The 20663-nt window shown below is 44.7% G+C and overlaps 1 protein-coding gene across 2 annotated transcripts in view; it reads left to right on the top strand.

Annotated features, from left to right (window-relative positions):
* The first annotated feature begins 4454 nt into the window (after positions 1-4454).
* LOC308462843 (neuronal acetylcholine receptor subunit alpha-7) overlaps positions 4455-20663 on the top strand; it is a 104468-nt gene continuing 88259 nt past the window's right edge. The window contains exons 1-2 of one of the 2 annotated variants that reach the window (XM_080980793.1): positions 4455-5513; positions 11052-11191. In XM_080980793.1, the coding sequence (XP_080836919.1) occupies positions 11183-11191 (9 nt within the window). In that variant the 5' untranslated portion in view covers positions 4455-5513; positions 11052-11182. Of the gene's footprint in view, positions 5514-5790; positions 6100-11051; positions 11192-20663 lie in introns of those variants that run through there. The other variant, XM_080980794.1, reaches the window with a different exon arrangement.

Raw genomic sequence — 20663 nt, 5'->3', positions numbered from 1 at the left:
TGTGCTTGTGCACATATGTGTGTGTGAGATCCCACGCTTGAGGTCATTACCTATCAAACACTCATGAGAACTGACATTTCACAGACAAATGACACTATCCCATTGGGTTATTTGATATTAATATTAAATGAAAATGTTTCAGTGTCTCTTCAAAATGCTTGGAACAATAACAGTCATCCTCTGGTTACAACAGAACCATATGTGCTCCACAATTTTGCATGAAGACAGGTAAAAGACAGAAAATTGCTTTGGGAAATAGAAGGCAGTGTCCTGAGAATTTCAGCTCCCCTTTTTTTAAAAATAGGATTTTGGTCCCTGGTGCCTGAAAAAGCAGAGGCAGTAACAGGGGGCAACACAACAGAAGTTTATAAAACTGCATGTGGGGTAAAGAAATGTGTGTGTGTGTGTGTGTGTGTGTGTGTGTGTGTGTGTCTATCCCTTGCCTCCCATTAATGCTAGAAGCCCAGGTCATCCAATGGAATAAAATGGCAGTTGATTCAGGAAAGTCAAAAGTTCTTTCCTGAATTGAAGTCCTTCTTCACACAACTCAGTGAATTTATGGAATTATCTGACATGAGATATGAGGCATAGATGGCTTAAAAGAGGGATTTGACAGATTCGTGGATAATTAGGCTGCCCCTGGTTCCTAGCCATGTCAGAGGCAGCCTGTCTCTCTGAATACTGGTTGCTGAGGAACTACAGAGAGCAGGGGTAATCAGGAATACCCTTCTCACAGGTGCTCCTGAGCTGCCCCATCAATCTGCTATGAGCAGTGCTTGGGCAATGATCTTGGCTCAATCAGGAATCCTGGAAGGCTCTCAGTGTGCAAAAAAAAAAAATATCACTGTTAATTGGATACTGTCCAAATATTACCCAGTGAGCTTCATGGTGGACTGATGATTTACTAGAACCAGGTCCTAGTAAAACACTTAAACCGCTATACCACACAGTCTCTCTCTCTCTCTCTCTCTCTCTCTCTCTCCTAGGAGATTTTTAAAAGAAGTCTCTGGTGCTGAAAGGATAGCAAGGTTGACACCATGTAGGGTTCTCTGAGAAACTAATTCCACAAATGGGACACCATACCACAGCAAGAAGGTTACCTGATCATTACCTGCTTGCTCCACCTTGGGGGAGAGCCTCTAAAGATGATCTCAGTGCATGAGTGGGGTGGTTCAGATAACTTGTTTAAATAGCTTGCTTTTAAGAAACTCATAACTGAAGAAATGCTGACAAAATAAACTGGGCTTCATATGGTTCATTATTTAAGAGTAATTAAATGAACCGAGAAAGAAATGTTTGTGGAGTTCAAAAAGTTAGTATTACAGGGACTTCCGGGTTGGCGCCATCGCCGAATGGCGGACTCCCTCCGAGCTCCGGAGGGAGCCTGCTCGGCAGGGGCTGGGTCCTACCGCACCGGCGATGCGGGGACCCTTAAAAACCACGGCCACGAGGGTCGTGGACATGGAGACTCGGCTGGCACCGCTAGCGCCCTCCCGACTCGTGAAGGAGCCTTTTTAAAGGCTACGGATCGGGTGCCGGGGAGAAGCGTGGTGCTTTGAGTCCTCTGCTATCCCTGCCGAGCGCAGCCGCATGCCATCCGGCGGAGAGCGCTGACTTCTTCTATTGAAAATTCGGACTTTTAGACAACAACCCGTGAGTAATTTGGAAACTGGGTTTAAAAGGAGGAAAAAAAGAATTTCTTTTTGAATTGGATACGAGCGGGGGGGGATCCAAAAAGGAAGTCAGTCCCCCCCCCTATTGTAAACCTTTCAAGACAAGGACGGGGAAACCAAGGTCCAAAAAGATTTGTATTGCTGATAAAAACTAAGAATTCCACGATGGGGAATCATAAGAACTGTGCTGGAGGATGAACTGAGGGAGAAGAAACGTAACCCCCCCCCCCTGGGAACCGGGGTGATTGAAGAGAGAGCCTGGTGAAAAGAGTCGGAGATTTTGACAGCTGTCAAAGTAGCTGTCAAAGTCGGAAAGCAGAGAGGATTTTATTATGAGAACTTTGCTGGCTAAATTTGTTACAATTTGCTACAACTTGTTAAAACTTGGATACAAAATGGCGAAAACATGGATAACAATCGGACTTTTGGACTAGAGAAGACAAAGTTATAACAATCCCCCTAGAGGAGTTTCGGGACATTACAAAGATGGTCGTAAGTGAAAAAAACACCATTGGAATTTTACAGGACTGGTTATCTTCTGGGAAAGCTGCGAAACGGAAATAATATTTTGTCTACAGGGTGTTCAGCTAAAGGAGACAATAGAATTTTCTATTGAAGAAAGGAAGGGACTGAACGCAAGTTTTTGTTCCTGAATAACAATAATCCCTGCAGACTTACTAAGCTTCTGAATTAGAACGTTTCAGCAGCGGAACAAGAGGAAACTGGACTACAATTTGGAAAGAACAATGGGGGGAGCTTTATTAAAGATCTGAAGTTAAGTGTTCTAAAAATAATTATGAAAGGGAAAAAAAAAAAAAAAAAACCAGCAAGGAGTTGGGGGAAATAGGTGATTTATGGATTGTAAGAATCCCAGGCGGATAACATGGTTTGGTGGTCAGGGGGAAATTAAACCGGGGACAGGGGGGGAGAACTAAAATCCAAAGGCTTGTTAACTTCTTTTTTTGAACTGGCTTTGTCTCATCTATTATACTCTTTATTTCTTATTTCTGATACTTTTATTATGTGGGGTGTTTTTATTATTAAAAAAAGGGAAATTGTGGAATGAAAATGGGGTGGGCCCTGGGAAAGAAATTTTTTGTGTTTTATTAAGGGTATTGATGTGGAGTGTAGAAATTTTAAATTCGAATAATGGTTTAAACAAATTAAGTTTTTAATTAGAACTGAGAGCTTGTGGAGCCAACAATATGAAAAAGGAATATGGTAGGGGTGGGGGAAGGGGGGAGTCCCAGAAAGTGGATATATGAAAATAAGGCTATGAACGTATTTTAATTCTTGCTTTCTGTATTTTCTTTTTTTTTGAAAATCTTAATAAATATTATTTAAAAAAAAAAAACAAAAAGTTAGTATTACAACTGGGGAAGCAGCATGGAAATGAAGCCAATATTCGTATTGTCATAGCCCACAACTCAAATAATGCATTGTTAAAGTGACCTTTCTTAAGTGAGACATTACTAGCAAAGCTCACATATTAGAGAATATAGAGGTAGCACTAGGACTCATGGACATCCCATGATGCTGGATGTTGAAAGATTTATGGCACAGTAAAGAAAGTCCTTCACACAGCACATGGTTCCACTATGGAATTCACTCCCACAAGAGACAGTGAGGGCCACAAACCTGGGTGGTTTTGAAAGAGGATTAGACAGATTCATGGAGGAAAAGGCTAGCAGTGACCTGCTAACTCTGATGGCTAAGTTTGAACTGTACTGCTGGAGGCAGGATGCTTCTGCAGGCCAATTGGTGGATATAGCAGGGAGAAGAGATGGTTGTTTCACTCTGGTCCTGCTTGGGATTTTGCCATTGTGGCATCTGGTTGGCCCCTGTGAGAACAGGATGCCATTGGCCTCATCCAGTAGCCTCTTTGGATGTTCTTATGACCTTAAAGGTAAAGGTAAAGGTACCCCTGCCTGTACGGGCCAGTCGTGTCCGACTCTAGGGTTGTGCGCTCATCTCACTTAAGAGGCCGGGAGCCAGCGCCGTCCGCAGACACTTCCGGGTCACGTGGCCAGCGTGACGAAGCTGCTCTGGCAAGCCAGCACCAGCACAGCACACGGAACGCCGTTTACCTTCCCGCTATAAAGCGGTACCTATTTATCTTAAGGGTGCTTTCGAACTGCTAGGTGGGCAGGAGCTGGGACCGAATGATGGGAGCTCACCCCGCCGCAGGGATTCGAACCGCCGACCATACGATCAGCAAGTCCTAGGCACTGAGGTTTTACCCACAGCGCCACCCGCGTCCCTTCTTATGACCTTAGAGTTTGTTAAATGTAGTCATCAGGAGGCCTCTTAGCCAATCCACATCTTCTTGACTTCTTCCAGTCTCCTGTGGGAAATGTTTAGAAAGATAATCAATTGGGGAAGATCTTTGGGTTTTTTTTGTCAGAAAGCTCCTTAATAATTCATAGAAAACTTTTGACTTTTTTTTTTTTGCTTCCAACAGTTACCACTATTGTTTTTTAAAAACCTTGCATGCTATACCATGTTACCTTGTAAATATTGTTTGATCTTTCTAAGCAAGCAATATTTTTCTTAATACCTTTCAAAGTAATTTGAATAATGCTTAATGTCTGTGCAATACCTGTCATGACCCATAGGAAAATCCAGGTGTATATCACATTCTGATGAATTTTATTAATGAAATTTATACACTGCTTGATTGTAAAAAAGCAGTTTACAAAAACACAAAACAATAAAATTATCAGTTAAAACAACTCTTTAAAACACTCAAAAGAGAAAATCAGCAATAAACTTAAAACAAATTAGAACATACATCAGGGTTTTTTTTAGCAGGCACTGCAAAGGGTAGAGTGAAGATGCCTGTCTGGTGTTAAGAGACAGGGATGGTGGGATGTTTTAGAACATATGTGAGTAGTCTTTAGAGACATTTTTTTCCTGAAGAACTCAAGTAGCCTACAGACTGAATGCCCAGAAGCAGATTTTAATGAGGTGAATGGATCTTATTATTTGTATGTTTCAAACAGATGTTATACATGCATATAGTTTTATTGTCCCCCCCCCCAAGTTTTTAGCGAGTCTTGTTTTTAATCAGTAAGCCACCTTGAGTCCCATCAGAGGAAAAGGTTGGGCATAAATAAATAAATAATTATAACCTTACCACCAAGTAAGTGAGCATCTTGAGTAGCTACTCTAACAAAAACTTCACCTGTCTATTTGTGGAGCCTGCATGTCAAAGGACACAATAAACTCTTTCCTTTGAAGAAAAGAAAAGTTGCAGATTTATATTGTCAACATGGTTATAATGAAGTAGCCAGCGGGTGTTGAGTCCCAGATACGTACGTTCAGGATTGCAGCCTTAAAGTGTCCGTGTGAGTGACAATTTAATTTTGAATTTATTTTATAGCAGATCTTTACATCGTGCAGCACACCGCACCGAGAGCGCCTCCGAGGCTGTGAGAAGCTCCTCTCCATGGCTACGAAGCTGCCTCCGCGCAGCTCTGACAACCGGATCCTCGATGGCCATTTACGTTTACTCGGAAGCCGCTGTCACATTAACGGGACTCCAGATGGGCGTGCGATCGGATCTCAGGCTGAAAAGGAATGCGCCGAAGTTCTGCCAGTCTCCCTTGCACGCTGGCTCGGGAGGAAGCCCTAAACACATCCAACGGCTTCCTCCCCGCAGCCCCCCGCCCGGGAAGCGTGCGCCTGCCATGTGTGCCTGGCTCCGCTCTAGGTTGGGACCGACCGAGGTGGGCAGGCAGGCAGGCAGGCAAACGCCGCTGCGGAAGCGCCACCAACTCTCCCAGGCAGACTCTGGAGCGGGAAGGGACTGAGCCGGAGCCAAGCCAGAAGGGACCAGAGGTGGGTTGATGGCTGAGAAGGAGGGAGGGACGAGAGAGAAGGAGGCGGGGGCCAGCCTGGGCGCTCCCCCTATAAAGGCGGCTCTGCCCGGGCTGGGGTGCTGAATTCTTGCCTGTCGCTGCTGCAGGATCAGCCTCCTTCTGGCAACGGATGGTCCTCGCCGGTGGATCTACTCGCAAGGAGGGATACCCGTCACGTGGGGAGAGGAGGGGGTGGTCGCGGAGGAAAGAAAGCAGGGCCAGGCGATTGGCATTCCGGCGCCGCGGCTGAGCCGGCAGCTGGCGGAGGAGAGAAGCGGAGATCAGCCCCGAGAGGAGGAGCCTCCATCTAGCCCGGCGCCGCCAGCGCGGGGCTCCACGGCCCGCCGCCTGCCAGGCATCCCCGAGCTTCCCGCCGGCCGCCTGCCCTTCCTCGCGCGGAAGCGCCGCCGCTTCCAGACCGCGGGAGACCCAGCTTGGGCTGCCGGGGCTGCGAGAGACGAGACCCGCCGCCGCCGCCGCCGCCGCCGCCGCCGCCGCCCCGGATCCCGGGATGGGGACCCGGGAGCTGTCCGTGGTACTGATCCTCGCCGGGGGACTCGTGCACGGTGAGCCGCTGCCTCCGAGCGAGGAGCCGTCCTTGGTGCTGAAGGAGAGTTTGCTGGGGTGGCTTAGGAGTGTCCGACCAGGACTTTTGGTCTGGACCGCACACGTCTCACAGGCATTGCTCGCCTCCGCCCCCCCCCCCACATCGCCAAACACATGCATTCTGTCTTAGTTTGGATGATCTAGTCTGGATAGAGAGGAAGTTTCCTCTGAGCTTGTGGGAGCATTTCCACCTCCTGATATTTCCCCTGCATATTGGTATTTGTGTGGCTTCCAGAGAAGAGGGCGTACTTTGATGATATTTATGTTATTTATGTATGGTGTGTATTTTAAGACCCTTAGAGCCTGCCTTTTAATAGGGTTTTTGGTGTGGAGAACCCCTCCCTCCCTGAAAAACCTCCATAGTAATGATGTAAGTAATATGCTAAAGTAAAGAAAGAATCACAAAAAGAATATACTAGCCAAACAAGGAGAAAGTATGGATTGCTTTCAGCATGCATGATTTTGGACCTGCTCTGCATGTCTCTCTGGATAAAGCCTGGAATTGGCTCACCTGATCATTGCAGGGTATCAGGAAGGTGCTCAAGATAATGGGCACCAGCAGGTAAGGTGAAAGATTTGTATTATCAACTCCTAATTCAGCTTGAAGATCATTAGGAGCTTGAGAACATGAGAGCTTAAAAGGACAAGAGTCTTTTGGCACTTTAAAGAACAACACATTTATGATGCCATAAACTTCCATGGACGAGTCCACCTTGTCAGGCTATCTTTATTGCAATTATAGCATTTATATCCCAGCCTTTCCTCCAAGGAGCTCAATATGGTGTACATGGTTCTTCCTCCTCCTGAATCCCCACATCAACCCTGCAAGGTAGGTTAGGCTGAGAGGAGCAATGACTGACCAAGGCCCCTCAATGAACTTTTGACTGAATGGTTGGAACCCTGGTCTCCCAGGTCTTAGGCCAATACTTTAACTGCTTCACCACACATGGCATTAAGTGTATATAAGTGTACACAAGCCCAAGGTGTACAAATCTTGGCTTCATCAAATAGATACAAGGCCTGAATTCCAGTACTTGAGAGTAAAGTTCTGCTGAATTCAGTGGGACTTAGTTATTTCCACACAGGTTATAGTTGTACTGTGAAGCTGAAAAACTAACTTAAGAGGAAGCCTGATTGAACTTGATAGGCGTTACTTCTGAGTAGACATACAAAAGATTGCACTGTTAGTGCAACTGTGTGAAAATGAATTAGGAAGACTAATTCCCTTTTTAAAAAGTATCCTTCAAAAGTTGAATTTCCACAAAGATACAGTTGGTCCATTCTTAGCATTTCTGTGAAGTTTAACATAAATGATATGTATTATTAGAATAATAGATTCATAGAATTATAGAGCTGAAAGGAACCATGAGGTCATCTAGTCCAGCCCCCTGCAATGCAGGAATCTTTTTGTCCAATGTGGGGCTTGAACCCAGAACCCTGAGATTAGGAGTCTCATGCTCTATCAACTGAGCTATGTTCATTTATATGGTTGTGTGTATGTGTGTGTGTTTGGTGAAACTATATAAAGACACCAATACTTCAAGAGGAAACTTTGAAAATGTGGACATTAAAAAGAAAAAAGAAAAAAGAATGCTGAAAAGTTTGCCAGTTTTCAAATTTGTGTGAATCTTCATTTCAGTTCCTATCCTCACAGCAGCTTTTGATGCTCCTGCTTAAGTGTACAATTTTTTAAAAAGGTGAGCACATGAAGTGTTCTGGGAAAGGATTCTCCCGCCAGATAACCAGTGACCAAGCAGCGCACCCAACCCCCTAAATAACAGCAGGACGGTTGTGGGGAATCCTCACTCTCCCTGTCTAAATTATTCATACACCCATTTGGGACCAAATCAACCTTCCTCATTGAAATGTTTCAATTTTGACTCAAAGCCCTTGAATGAGGGTCTAATTCTGACATGATATTTCCACATATGCAGATCCTTATCAAAATGCATGCATTTGTGTGTACATGGTTATGCTAGTGTGCATTTGTGACATGTGCAGGTGAGTTGATGTGGGATTGATGTTGTTATTTTCTATAATAGCCCCATCAATGAATATGACATTTGGTGGAAGTCATAAAATCAAATACAATCTGAATTTCAGAAGCAGAGGGAAATAATTAAGGGAAGGAGGAAGGATGGGGAAGAGAAGGAGATGGAGATACAAGAACAGCAGCACTTTCTAACATATGCATTGGGATGACAAATAAAATGTGTGGTCCCTCATATTTTCCCTCCCCATCCCCTTTTCCTTTTGTGTCATGCCCTTAGAGTGTAAGCTTGTGGGCAAGAACAGTCTTACTTTAATTGATCATATCTAATCTGCTCTGAGAGGTTTTTCAGCAGAGGAGTACAAGGCTCTAAATAAATAAACAAACATTACAAAATGCATAAGTCAATGCATAAACAGGAACACAATGTGAGGAATGACACCAGTTTGCCAAAGCTATCTTCTTAAGTAGAGAAATGTCAAACTGGTGAAAAGGCTAGTATCCAATGGTAGCCAAAAACCCCGAGCAGAGAGAGATCCGTTGCATCATTGGCCTTCATTTAAGCTACCAGTGACAAGGAATGTTTGTACTTACAGCAAGCTGTGCTTTAGGGCTTCTTATAAATGCCAATCCCCCCAGTGGGCTTGCTCTAAGCGCAATTTTTTCTAACCAATCAGCTTTGAGCAGATATTGGTCATGCTATGGAGGTCCCAGTGAGAAACTCAATAGCAATCCCAGTGGGCTTGTTATCATAGTTGATCAGCTGATTGGCACTTCCAGCAAGCCTGCTTTGGGCAAGCATTAGCTGAGCTACAAAGTTTTCATTGGGAACTCTATAGCACAGCAGATCAAGTTTTTGGCTCTTCTAGCAAGGCTGCTTTGGGCAGGCATCAGCTGTGCTATGAAGTTCCCAGTTCCAGCCTGTTTGCAGTTGCCTCCAGCCAGCTGACTGGCACTGACTGCAAGCATTCCTTGCCAAGGAACAGTTGGGAACATTATAAGAAAATAGAAAGGGCCTGCTAGATCAGGCCAATGTCCCATCGAGTCCAGCATCCTCTTCTCACAGTGGCCAACCAGATGCCCCAGTGGGAAACCCACAAGCAGAACCTGAGCACAAGAGCAGCTCTCCTCTCCTGTGGTTGCCAGGAACAGCTATTCAGAAGCCTTGCTGCCTCCAGCTGTGGGGGTAGAGCAGGGCCATCATGGTGAGTATCCAATTCTCCTCTAAAGCCATCCAAGTTGGTGGCCATCACTGCCTCCTGTGGGAGAGAGTTCCATGGTTTAACTATGTACTGTGTGAATAAGTACTTGCTTTTATTTGTCCTGAACATTTTTCCTCAGAAGCCACATCACCACCTGATGCACACTTGATGACACATATGAAGTCAGGTGTGAGGGGCAAGTAGGTGTGCTTTTGGGGGAAATTGACTTATTGGCCAAATTTGGAGCCCCACCACGCCCAATTTAGCCTGTGGGGTGGATGTTCCCCACTTCTTCTGCAAGGGAAGTAATCAGGAGGAGTGTCTCCCACTGTTCAGAGGATGTACATGGAGAAAGCACTTGAGAAGAGATGGCTATGTTGTTTGGACACCGAAACTTCTTCTCACAACTGTAATCCTGTACAGACACAATGCATGCTAATAACCTTCACTTGGTCCAAATGCAGTGTCCAGGTTACTGGCAGCGGTTGCATTCAGAACTCTTATAACCCCCATTTAAAAACTGCTGCATTGGCTGCCAGTTGGTTTCCAGGCCCAATTTAAGGTGCTCATGCTAGTGCTTACAGCCCAAAGTCACTTGGGCCCCAAATACCTGAAAGGTTGCCTCCTTCCCTAGAGGTCTTCTTGGGTGCAGAGATCATCAGAGGGACCTCTTGGCAGAAGTGCTCTTTTTGCTGGTAATTCCCAAATTATCTCTGGCTGAAGGCATACTTTGTGTTCCCTGGTCATCCCCACTGGACCTCAGTGGTGTAGTTGAGCTTGTAATATATTCTTGGCTGCAGGAATAAGAAATCTCTCTCTCTCTCTCTCTCTCTCTCTCTCTCTCTGTGTGTGTGTGTGTCTACATCTATGGTTGGAGTCTTCTTCATCTTTTTAAAGCCACGGCATCTCATCCAACCCTCATCCTTGATACAACTCTCAATTAAATGAAGCTTTGCGCCTTTCCAAAGATGCCTGATTTAGAAGGGCCAAGGAAGTGATCTGGTCCTAGTCGAATCTCTCTCTCTCTCTCTCTCTCGCTCTCGCTCTCTCTCTGCTTTGAACTAAAGCAAAATTAAAAGTCCACATCCAGATTCTGCACCAAGAAAAGAAGAATTCTGCAATCAAGATGAATGATTAAAACTGAGCAAAGTTGCATATTTCTTTCATTTTTTTGATAATCAGATTTTTTACTACTTTGGGAAAACTGCCAAGATCAGGCGAAGAGACAGAGACGGGGCACTGCTCCAAAGATGACTAGTGAGCTTTGGAACTGAGCAGGGATTTGAATTCAAGTCTCCCTATTCATTTTAATCACTATACCACACTGTGTCTTATTACTCTCACAGGGTAGATGCCAGGCTAGACTGAGAAGCAGTGGATTGCCTAAGGCAGTCTTTGCCAACCCTGGCAGCCTCCATTTGTTTTGCCTGCACTGGGGCTGATGGGAATTGTGGTTCAAAACACCATGGTGGAAGCGCACCTGACATTACCTACAGAGTGCTTTGTGGAGTTGAAATTTAAATGGAGCCTTTCTGGCTCAAGGGTTGCACTCTGAGCTCTTGCCTGTCACCAGATCTCAGTAAGATTTTTCAGTAGCATGACAGTTTAGCTGTTTGGCTCTACCCACTGCTGATTTGAGCAGAGTTTTGAACCTGTCAATGACATTGAGTTGACAGTGAGATTTTTGTAAACTCTTCTCTATTTGCCTCTGTTTCTCCAGTGTCCCTGCAGGGAGAGTACCAGAGGAAACTCTACAAGGAACTCCTGAAGAATTACAACCCTTTGGAAAGGCCTGTGGCCAATGACTCCCAGCCGCTCACTGTCTCCTTCAGCCTCAGCCTCAGGCAAATCATGGATGTGGTAAGTCTTTTCATTTGTATAATCCAGATCTCAGTGACTGATAAGGTCTTATGTAGTAGCAGGTTCACTGGCAAACACTGGAACCAATTCCAGGGGGCCGCGGGTGCTTTGGCATCCACAATAATACATTTGTGGGACTGGGGCCACACAAAGTCAATGGGCAAAATTGAAGCCCTTCATTGCAGGGTTGAGATATTACCTGCAATGCAACTGGTCAGTTAGTTAAGTATTTTTATGTATTTACTTGATTTAGTTGCCCCCCGCCCACTGGCTACACCCATGCCATCTTATGAAATGCATTGGGCCGTAATAAATTGTCCATTGTACACCTTTAGAGTAAGATTACCAGATTTTTTTTCAAAGAATCCGGGGACACTTTTTAAAAAAAAAAAGAGAGGAAAAAAGTTATTTTAAATTACTTTTTTTAAAAAAAGAAGTAATATCTTATCTTCTGTGGTCTCCTCTGTCGCGTGGCCTTCCTCTGGGCCCCGGCCTGCTGTCTTGGAGTACTAGCCACCGTGGAGTAGGCTTGGGTCGGGCTTGGGCTCAGCCACATGTCCTTGCCCTCCCGGTGCTCTCCTATCTCTCCTCCTCAGCGGCGGAAGTGGTGCGGCGAGGTCTGGGCTCTCCTCTTTTTTCTCCTTCCTCTTTCTCTCTCTTCCTTCTCCTTCTCCTCTCCTCCTTCTCCCTGCATCAGCTCTGGGGTTTTCCTGACCCTGGAGCACCGCTTGGCAGTCGGCCGGGTGCTCTCGCTCCCGGCTTGATTTGGGTCGGGGGGGTCAGCGGTTCCCCTAGTTGACACCCCAGGCACCCCCAGTTTGCCCTCGGCAGTGGTGGCAGCAGCGGCAGTCTCAGCAGCCCAGAGCCAGCCTGGTAGTGCAGTTGGCTCTGGCTGGCTTCAGGGGCTGCTCACTGCCGTGGCGCCCACCATTTTGCCTCGCTGGAAGTCTCCATATGATGTGTCTTGTGCTGTTGAACCAATCACAACATTCATTCCCTACTAATAAATCTACAACACTTAAAATATAAATCCGGGTACATTAAATGAAATCTGGGGACGGATTTTGTCCGGGGACAGATTTGTAAATCTGGGGACTGTCCCCGGGAAACAGGGACATCTGGTAACCATACTTTAGAGGCCTCCTCTCTCCTCCATTTCTGGTTTATGACTTTAAAGAAGACTGTTAAAACGTTGCATTTCCGTCCTCTGGCTTCTGCTCTATATATTCCATAGCAAATACTCTTGTGCTTTAATAGCAAGGCAATAAATTTTCTTCCAGTAGCACCTTTAAGACCAACTAAGTTAGTTCTTGGTATGAGCTTTCGTGTGCAAGCACACTTCTTCAGATACACTGAAACAGAAGTTGCCAGATCCTTCTATATAGTGAGAAGGTGGGGAGGGGTATTACTCAGAAGGGTGGTGGGAATGGGAGATTGGCAGATAGCTGGGATGAGCCTGCTGACGACTCTTAACGACTGTAATGGGTCTTACAGGAAAAGGCAAGGGGTGAGAAGGTGAGAAATGGCTTAGTCATGTATAATGGGATAAGAATCCAATGTCTTTGTTCAAACCAGGTTTCTCCATGGTTTTAAGTTTGGTAATGAGTTGCAATTCAGCAGCTTCTCTTTCCAGTCTATTTCTGAAATTCCTTTGTAGTAAAACAGCTACTTTGAGATCTTGTATAGAATGTCCTGGGAGATTAAAGTGTTCTCCTACTGGTTTCTCTGTTTTGTGATTCTTGATGTCAGATTTATGTCCATTTATTCTTTGGCGTAAGGTTTGGCCTGTTTGTCCAATATAGAGAGCTGAAGGACACTGTTGGCATTTGATGCCATACACAATGTTAGATGATGAGCAATTGAATAGTCCCGAGATGGTATGTGTGATGTTGTTGGGGCCAGTAATGGTGTTGTCCGGGTGTATGTGGCAGCAAAGTTGGCATCTGGGTTTATTGCAGGCTCTGGTGCCAGTGTCCGTGTTAAGTCTGGTTGTAGTATTATTGTGGGTTAGGAGTTGTTTAAGATTGGGTGGCTGTCTGTAGGCAATGAAAGGTCTTCCTCCCAGAGCTTGAGAAAGAGAACTGTCATTGTCCAGGAGAGGTTGTAGATCTCTGATGATGCGTTGTACTGTTTTAACTTGGGAGCTGTATGTGATGACTAGAGGTGTTCTGTTATTTTCTTTTTTGGGTCTGTCTTGCAGCAAGTTCTCTCTGGGTATAAGTCTGGCTCTGTTGATCTGTTGTCTAACTTCATCTGCTGGGTATTTTAGTTCTGAAAAGGTTTGCTGTAGATCTCTTAGGTGAGAGTCTCTGTCTGTAGGATTGGAACAGATGCGGCTGTAACGTAGTGCCTGGCTATATACAATGGACTGTTTGGTATGTTTGGGATGGTAGCTAGAGGCATTTAGATATGTTTGTCGGTCAGTTGGTTTACGGTATAAGGTGGTGTCCATGCGCCCATCCTGTATTTTTATAGTAGTGTCCAAAAAATGTATTTCTTGCATGAATCAATCTATGCAAGAAATACATTTTTTGGACACTACTATAAAAACACAGGATGGGCGCATGGACACCACCTTATACCATAAACCAACTGACCGACAAACATATCTAAATGCCTCTAGCTACCATCCCAAACATACCAAACAGTCCATTGTATATAGCCAGGCACTACATTACAGCCGCATCTGTTCCAATCCTACAGACAGAGACTCTCACCTAAGAGATCTACAGCAAACCTTTTCAGAACTAAAATACCCAGCAGATGAAGTTAGACAACAGATCAACAGAGCCAGACTTATACCCAGAGAGAACTTGCTGCAAGACAGACCCAAAAAAGAAAATAACAGAACACCTCTAGTCATCACATACAGCTCCCAAGTTAAAACAGTACAACGCATCATCAGAGATCTACAACCTCTCCTGGACAATGACAGTTCTCTTTCTCAAGCTCTGGGAGGAAGACCTTTCATTGCCTACAGACAGCCACCCAATCTTAAACAACTCCTAACCCACAATAATACTACAACCAGACTTAACACGGACACTGGCACCAGAGCCTGCAATAAACCCAGATGCCAACTTTGCTGCCACATACACCCGGACAACACCATTACTGGCCCCAACAACATCACACATACCATCTCGGGACTATTCAATTGCTCATCATCTAACATTGTGTATGGCATCAAATGCCAACAGTGTCCTTCAGCTCTCTATATTGGACAAACAGGCCAAACCTTACGCCAAAGAATAAATGGACATAAATCTGACATCAAGAATCACAAAACAGAGAAACCAGTAGGAGAACACTTTAATCTCCCAGGACATTCTATACAAGATCTCAAAGTAGCTGTTTTACTACAAAGGAATTTCAGAAATAGACTGGAAAGAGAAGCTGCTGAATTGCAACTCATTACCAAACTTAAAACCATGGAGAAACCTGGTTTGAACAAAGACATTGGATTCTTATCCCATTATACATGACTAAGCCATTTCTCACCTTCTCACCCCTTGCCTTTTCCTGTAAGACCCATTACAGTCGTTAAGAGTCGTCAGCAGGCTCATCCCAGCTATCTGCCAATCTCCCATTCCCACCACCCTTCTGAGTAATACCCCTCCCCACCTTCTCACTATATAGAAGGATCTGGCAACTTCTGTTTCAGTGTATCTGAAGAAGTGTGCTTGCACACGAAAGCTCATACCAAGAACTAACTTAGTTGGTCTTAAAGGTGCTACTGGAAGGATTTTTTTTATTTTGACTACGGCAGACCAACACGGCTACCTATCTGTAAATAAATTTTCTGTTATTTATAGGATGGATTAAGCTATTTTGCTCCTTTAAGTAGAATATTTTGTGGGTGGGGGGAACAATCTAAGAAAAATGATTAGAGTTATGTAACTGTTTTTGTTGTCTAAAGCTGTGAAATTGTTTTTTCAGACACTTTGGGGAAAAACACTCCTGAAGTTTTTCCTCCCGGTGTGACACTAATAGAAATTCTGCAGTTGATCTGCTTGATATGTGAATGACCAACAGGCAAGGGCAACGTCTGGTGATTCCTTATTCCTGGGTATATCAGACATAGGATTGCAAAATTTAACAATAGCCACAGTAGATGGAAATCAAGGGCAGGTTGTCAGCTGATTAGGATAACACTCTGCACCCACATATTTATCTGGAGAATTTTTATTCAACCACCATTCCATTGTCAAAATAATGCTCAATTTGGCTCACATCATATTTAAACCCCCTGAAAGGCACCTAAGTTTCATGATGTACTTCATAAAATCCATTAACAATGGCATCTTTTGCATACTAAATTGAGCAGGTGGCGAAGCATCAGGGATGCAGGAAGCTGTGGTCCTCCAGATGTCAGACTCCAACTCCCATCAGCCCCACAAGCATGACCAATGACTAGGGATGATGGGACCAATAGTTCAACATCTTCCCCATCCCAGCCATGCACAGGGGTAGTAACAGATACATTTAAAAAAGTGCCACAGGGTTCTGTATTGGGCCCGTTGTTGTTTAACGTCTTTATAAACAACTTAGGTGAAGGGATTGAGGGAATGCTCATCAAATTTGCAGATGGCACCAAACTGGAAGGGGTAGCTAACGCCACAGAAGACAGAATAAGGATACAAAATGACCGTAACAGATTGGAGAACTAGGCACAAGCTAACAAAATGAATTTCAATAGGGACAAATGTAAGGTTCTGCACTTAGGCAGGAAGAACCAGATGCACAAATATAAGATGGGAGACAGTTGGCTTGCTAGCAGTACATGTGAAAAGGATCTAGGGGTCTTAGTGAACCACAAGCTGGAACATGAGTCAACAGTGTGGTGAAGCAGCAGCAGCAGCAAAACAAACAAACAAACAAACAAACAAACAAACAAACAAACAAGCAAGCAAGCACTAATGCTATTCTAGGCTGCATCAGATCAAGGGAAGTAATAGTCTCACTCTATTCTGCCTTGGTCAGACCACATCTGGAATACTGTGCCCAATTCTGTGCACCACAGTTTAAGAAGGATGTTAACAAGCTGTAATGTGTGCAGAGTAACGAAATCAAGAGGATCAATTGTCTGGAAACTAAGCCTTATGAGGAAAGGTTGAAGGAGCCGTGTATGTTTAGCCTGGAAGATATGATTGCTACCTTACAATATCTCAAGGGCTGTCACGTGGAAGATGGAGCAAGATTTTTTTTTTTTTAATGCTCTGGTGGGTGGGACTTGAACCAATGGCTTCAAGTTACCAGAAAGGAGATTCTGACTAAACATCAGGAAGAACTTTCTGGTGGTAAGAGCTGTTTGACAGTGGAATTCTCGCCCTTGGGAGGTTGTGGACTCTCTTTTCCTGGAGGTTTTTAAGCAGAGGTTGGCTGGCCATCTATCATGGATGCTTCAGTTGATATTCCTGCATTGCAAGGGGCAGGACTAGACGACCTTTAGGATCCTTTCAAAGTCTTCAATTCTATGATTCTAAAGACAAGTTTTAGGAATAAATTGAAGTGGAATGTAGCAGTCCCCAATAATTCAGCATTTAAGACCCCCCAAAGTAGAATCCACTGCTAGCCATAAGAGAGATCCTCCATTTGAGGATCTCTCCCTCATTACAGTCGATCAGGTATATGAAGACGAGCAGCAAAGTCAGTCCTCAGGGAATGTGCAGGTGACCTTGGAACGGACAGCTCACGGAAGAACCCCGACCAGACCTAAGAGGAGGCGTGTAGTGGTGATAGGGGATTCCCTACTGAGGGGAACAGAAGCAGTGATCTGTGGGCCTGACAAGATGTCTCGGGAAGTGTGCTGTCTCCCCGGGGCTAAGATCCAAGATGTAACTGAACGACTGCAAGGAATCATAAAACACCCTGACAAATACCCCTTCCTCTTGGTTCATGTGGGAACCAATGACACTGCAAGCAATAGCCTCCAGAAGATCAAAAGAGACTACGAGGCTCTGGGCAGGAAATTGAAGCAATTAAATGCACAAATTCTCATCTCATCTGTCCTCCCAGTTGAACGACGTGGCCCAGGGAGAGAGGGAAAAATAGTGGAAGTGAACAGCTGGCTTTGCAAATGGTGTAAACAGGAACGGTTTGGATTCTTAGATCACGGACTGCAGTTTCTTGAAGATGGACTTCTGGCAAGCGATGGGCTGCACCTCACAACGGTTGGGAGGAATGTTTTTGCCAAAAATCTCAGAAACCTCATCAGGAGGGCTTTAAACTGACTAATGTGGGGGAGGGAGACAGTGCTCCTGAAGGTAGGAGTCTATCAATTGATGAAGATGATCATCCAAATGTCATAGACCAAACGGAGCAAACAGCATGCAGACCTAGTGGTGGGAGGAAAAAATCCTTAAATAAGAGACACGGGGGAATGATTAATGGACTTCAGTGTCTGTACACTAATGCGCAAAGCATGGGAAATAAACAAGATGAGTTTGAGCTCTTGGTACAGCAAACTAAATATGACATAATAGGCATCACTGAAACCTGGTGGGATAAGTCCCACGATTGGAATGTAACAATGGAGGGATACAATCTATTTCAGAGAAACAGACCAGACAAGAAAGGAGGAGGAGTGGCGTTATATGTCAGGAATGTGTATACCTGTGAAGAGATCCAAGATTTAGAACCTCAAAGCCAAAGTGAGAGCATTTGGGTCAAAATTAAGGGAGAGAAGAATAACAGTGACCTCATTGTGGGAGTTTACTATAGAATCCCGAGCCAAACGGAGGACATAGATGATGCCTTCCTGGAACAGATGGCCAAGCATGCAAAAGGAAGGGAGATAGTAGTAATGGGGGACTTACCCGGATATTTGTTGGATGTCAAACTCAGCCAAGAGCATAAGGTCAAACAGATTCCTCACTGGCCTTGCAGACAACTTCATTGTCCAGAAAGTGGGAGAAGCAACAAGAGGAACAGCCATTTTAGATCTGGTCCTAACCAATGTTGATGACCTGGTTAGTGGGGTAGAAGTGGAAGGATCATTAGGCGCGAGTGATCATGCTCTTCTGAAGTTTACTATACAGCGGAAAGGAGCAGCCAAGCATACTAGGACTCAATTTCTTGACTTTAAGAAAGCCGACTTCATAAAACTTAGGGAAGTGCTGGGTGAGATCCCATGGACAGTAATACTAAAAGGAAAGGGAGTTCATGATGGCTGGGAGTTTGTTAAGAGGGAGATAGTAAAAGCACAACTTCAGGCAATACCACGGAAACATGGAAGGTGCCTAAAGAAGCCAGGGTGGCTATCTAAAGAACTTTTAACTGAGTTAAGATTAAAAAAGCATGTGTACAAAAAAATGGAAAAGGGGGGAAACCACCAAAGAGGAATTCAAACAAATAGCCAGCACGTGTAGACACAAAGTCAGAAAAGCTAAAGCACAGAATGAACTCAGGCTTGCTAGAGAGGTTAAAAGCAACAAAAAAGGCTTTTATGGGTATGTTCGTAGCAAAAGGAAGAACAAAGAAACAGTGGGGTCACTCAGAGGAGAAGATGGTGAAATGCACACAGGGAACACAGAAAGGGCTGAACTCCTCAATGCCTTCTTTGCCTCAGTCTTCTCCGATAAAGAAAACAATGCCTGACCTGAAGAATTTGGAGCAAATGATTCAGCAGAGGAAACACAGCCCAGAATAACTAAGGAGATAGTACAAGAATACTTGGCTAGTCTAGATGTATTGAAGTCTCCAGGGCCAGATGAACTGCATCCAAGAGTATTAAAAGAACTGGCAGATGTGATCTCAGAACCACTGGCAGTCATCTTTGAGAATTCCTGGAGAACAGGCGAAGTCCCGGCAGACTGGAGGAGGGCAAATGTTGTCCCTATTTTCAAAAAGGGGAAAAGAGAGGACCCAAATAATTACCGCCCAGTCAGTCTGACATCAATACCAGGGAAGATTCTGGAGCAGATCATTAAGCAAACAGTCTGTGAGCACCTAGAAAGGAATGCTGTGATCACCAATAGTCAGCATGGATTTCTGAAAAAAAGTCATGTCAGACTAACCTGATCTCGTTTTTTGACAGAATTACAAGCCTGGTAGATGAAGGGAACGCAGTGGATGTAGCCTACCTTGATTTCAGCAAGGCATTTGACAAGATGCCCCATGATATTCTTGTAAAGAAGCTGGTAAAATGCGGTCTTGACTATGCTACCACTCAGTGGATTTGTAACTGGCTGACTGACCGAACCCAAAGGGTGCTCATCAATGGTTCCTCTTCATTCTGGAGAAGAGTGACTAGTGGGGTGCCACAGGGTTCTGTCTTATTCAACATCTTTATCAACGACTTGGATGATGGACTCAAGGGCATCCTGATCAAATTTGCAGATGACACCAAACTGGGAGGGGTGGCTAACACCCCAGAGGACAGGATCACACTTCAAAACGACCTTGACAGATTAGAGAACTGGGCCAAAACAAACAAGATGAATTTTAACAGGGAGAAATGTAAAGTATTGCACTTGGGCAAAAAAAAATGAGAGGCACAAATACAAGATGGGTGACACCTGGCTTGAGAGCAGTACATGTGAAAAGGATCTAGGAGTCTTGGTTGACCACAAACTTGACATGAGCCAACAGTGTGACGCGGCAGCTAAAAAAGCCAATGCAATTCTGGGCCGCATCAATAGGAGTATAGCATCTAGATCAAGGGAAGTAATAGTGCCACTGTATTCTGCTCTGGTCAGACCTCACCTGGAGTACTGTGTCCAGTTCTGGGCACCACAGTTCAAGAAGGACACTGACAAACTGGAACGTGTTCAGAGGAGGGCAACCAAAATGGTCAAAGGCCTGGAAACGATGCCTTATGAGGAACGGCTAAGGGAGCTGGGCATGTTTAGCCTGGAGAAGAGGAGGTTAAGGGGTGATATGATAGCCATGTTCAAATATATAAAAGGATGTCACATAGAGGAGGGAGAAAGGTTGTTTTCTGCTGCTCCAGAGAAGCGGACACGGAGCAATGGATCCAAACTACAAGAAAGAAGATTCCACCTAAACATTAGGAAGAACTTCCTGACAGTAAGAGCTGTTCGACCGTGGAATTTGCTGCCAAGGAGTGTGGTGGAGTCTCCTTCTTTGGAGGTCTTTAAGCAGAGGCTTGACAACCATATGTCAGGAGTGCTCTGATGGTGTTTCCTGCTTGGCAGGGGGTTGGACTCGATGGCCCTTGTGGTCTCTTCCAACTCTATGATTCTATGATTCTATGATTCTATAAACTTCCCAATTACTTTTTCTCTCTGCTTTGCCTACTTAGAAGGAATCATTGACTAGATTACTTGAGGTATTGCATGCCTCCTCTGACATGGATCCTGCTCCATTGCTCATCTGGTTCTCTCATAGCAAATGCCCTTTGGCCTTCTCATTCCTTCATCCCCTTGCTTGTTAATTCACAGCTGGATGTGCCAGGCATTCACATGGATGAGAATGGCTTCTGTGGGGAAAATGCCCCTCTTCAAAAGGA

Source organism: Podarcis pityusensis, assembly GCF_964106645.2.
Source record: "Podarcis pityusensis genome assembly, chromosome: 14".
Taxonomy (NCBI): Eukaryota; Metazoa; Chordata; class Lepidosauria; order Squamata; family Lacertidae; genus Podarcis; species Podarcis pityusensis.
The sequence above is the reverse complement of the archived record's forward strand: the minus strand, read 5'-3'. Positions and strand labels throughout refer to the sequence as shown.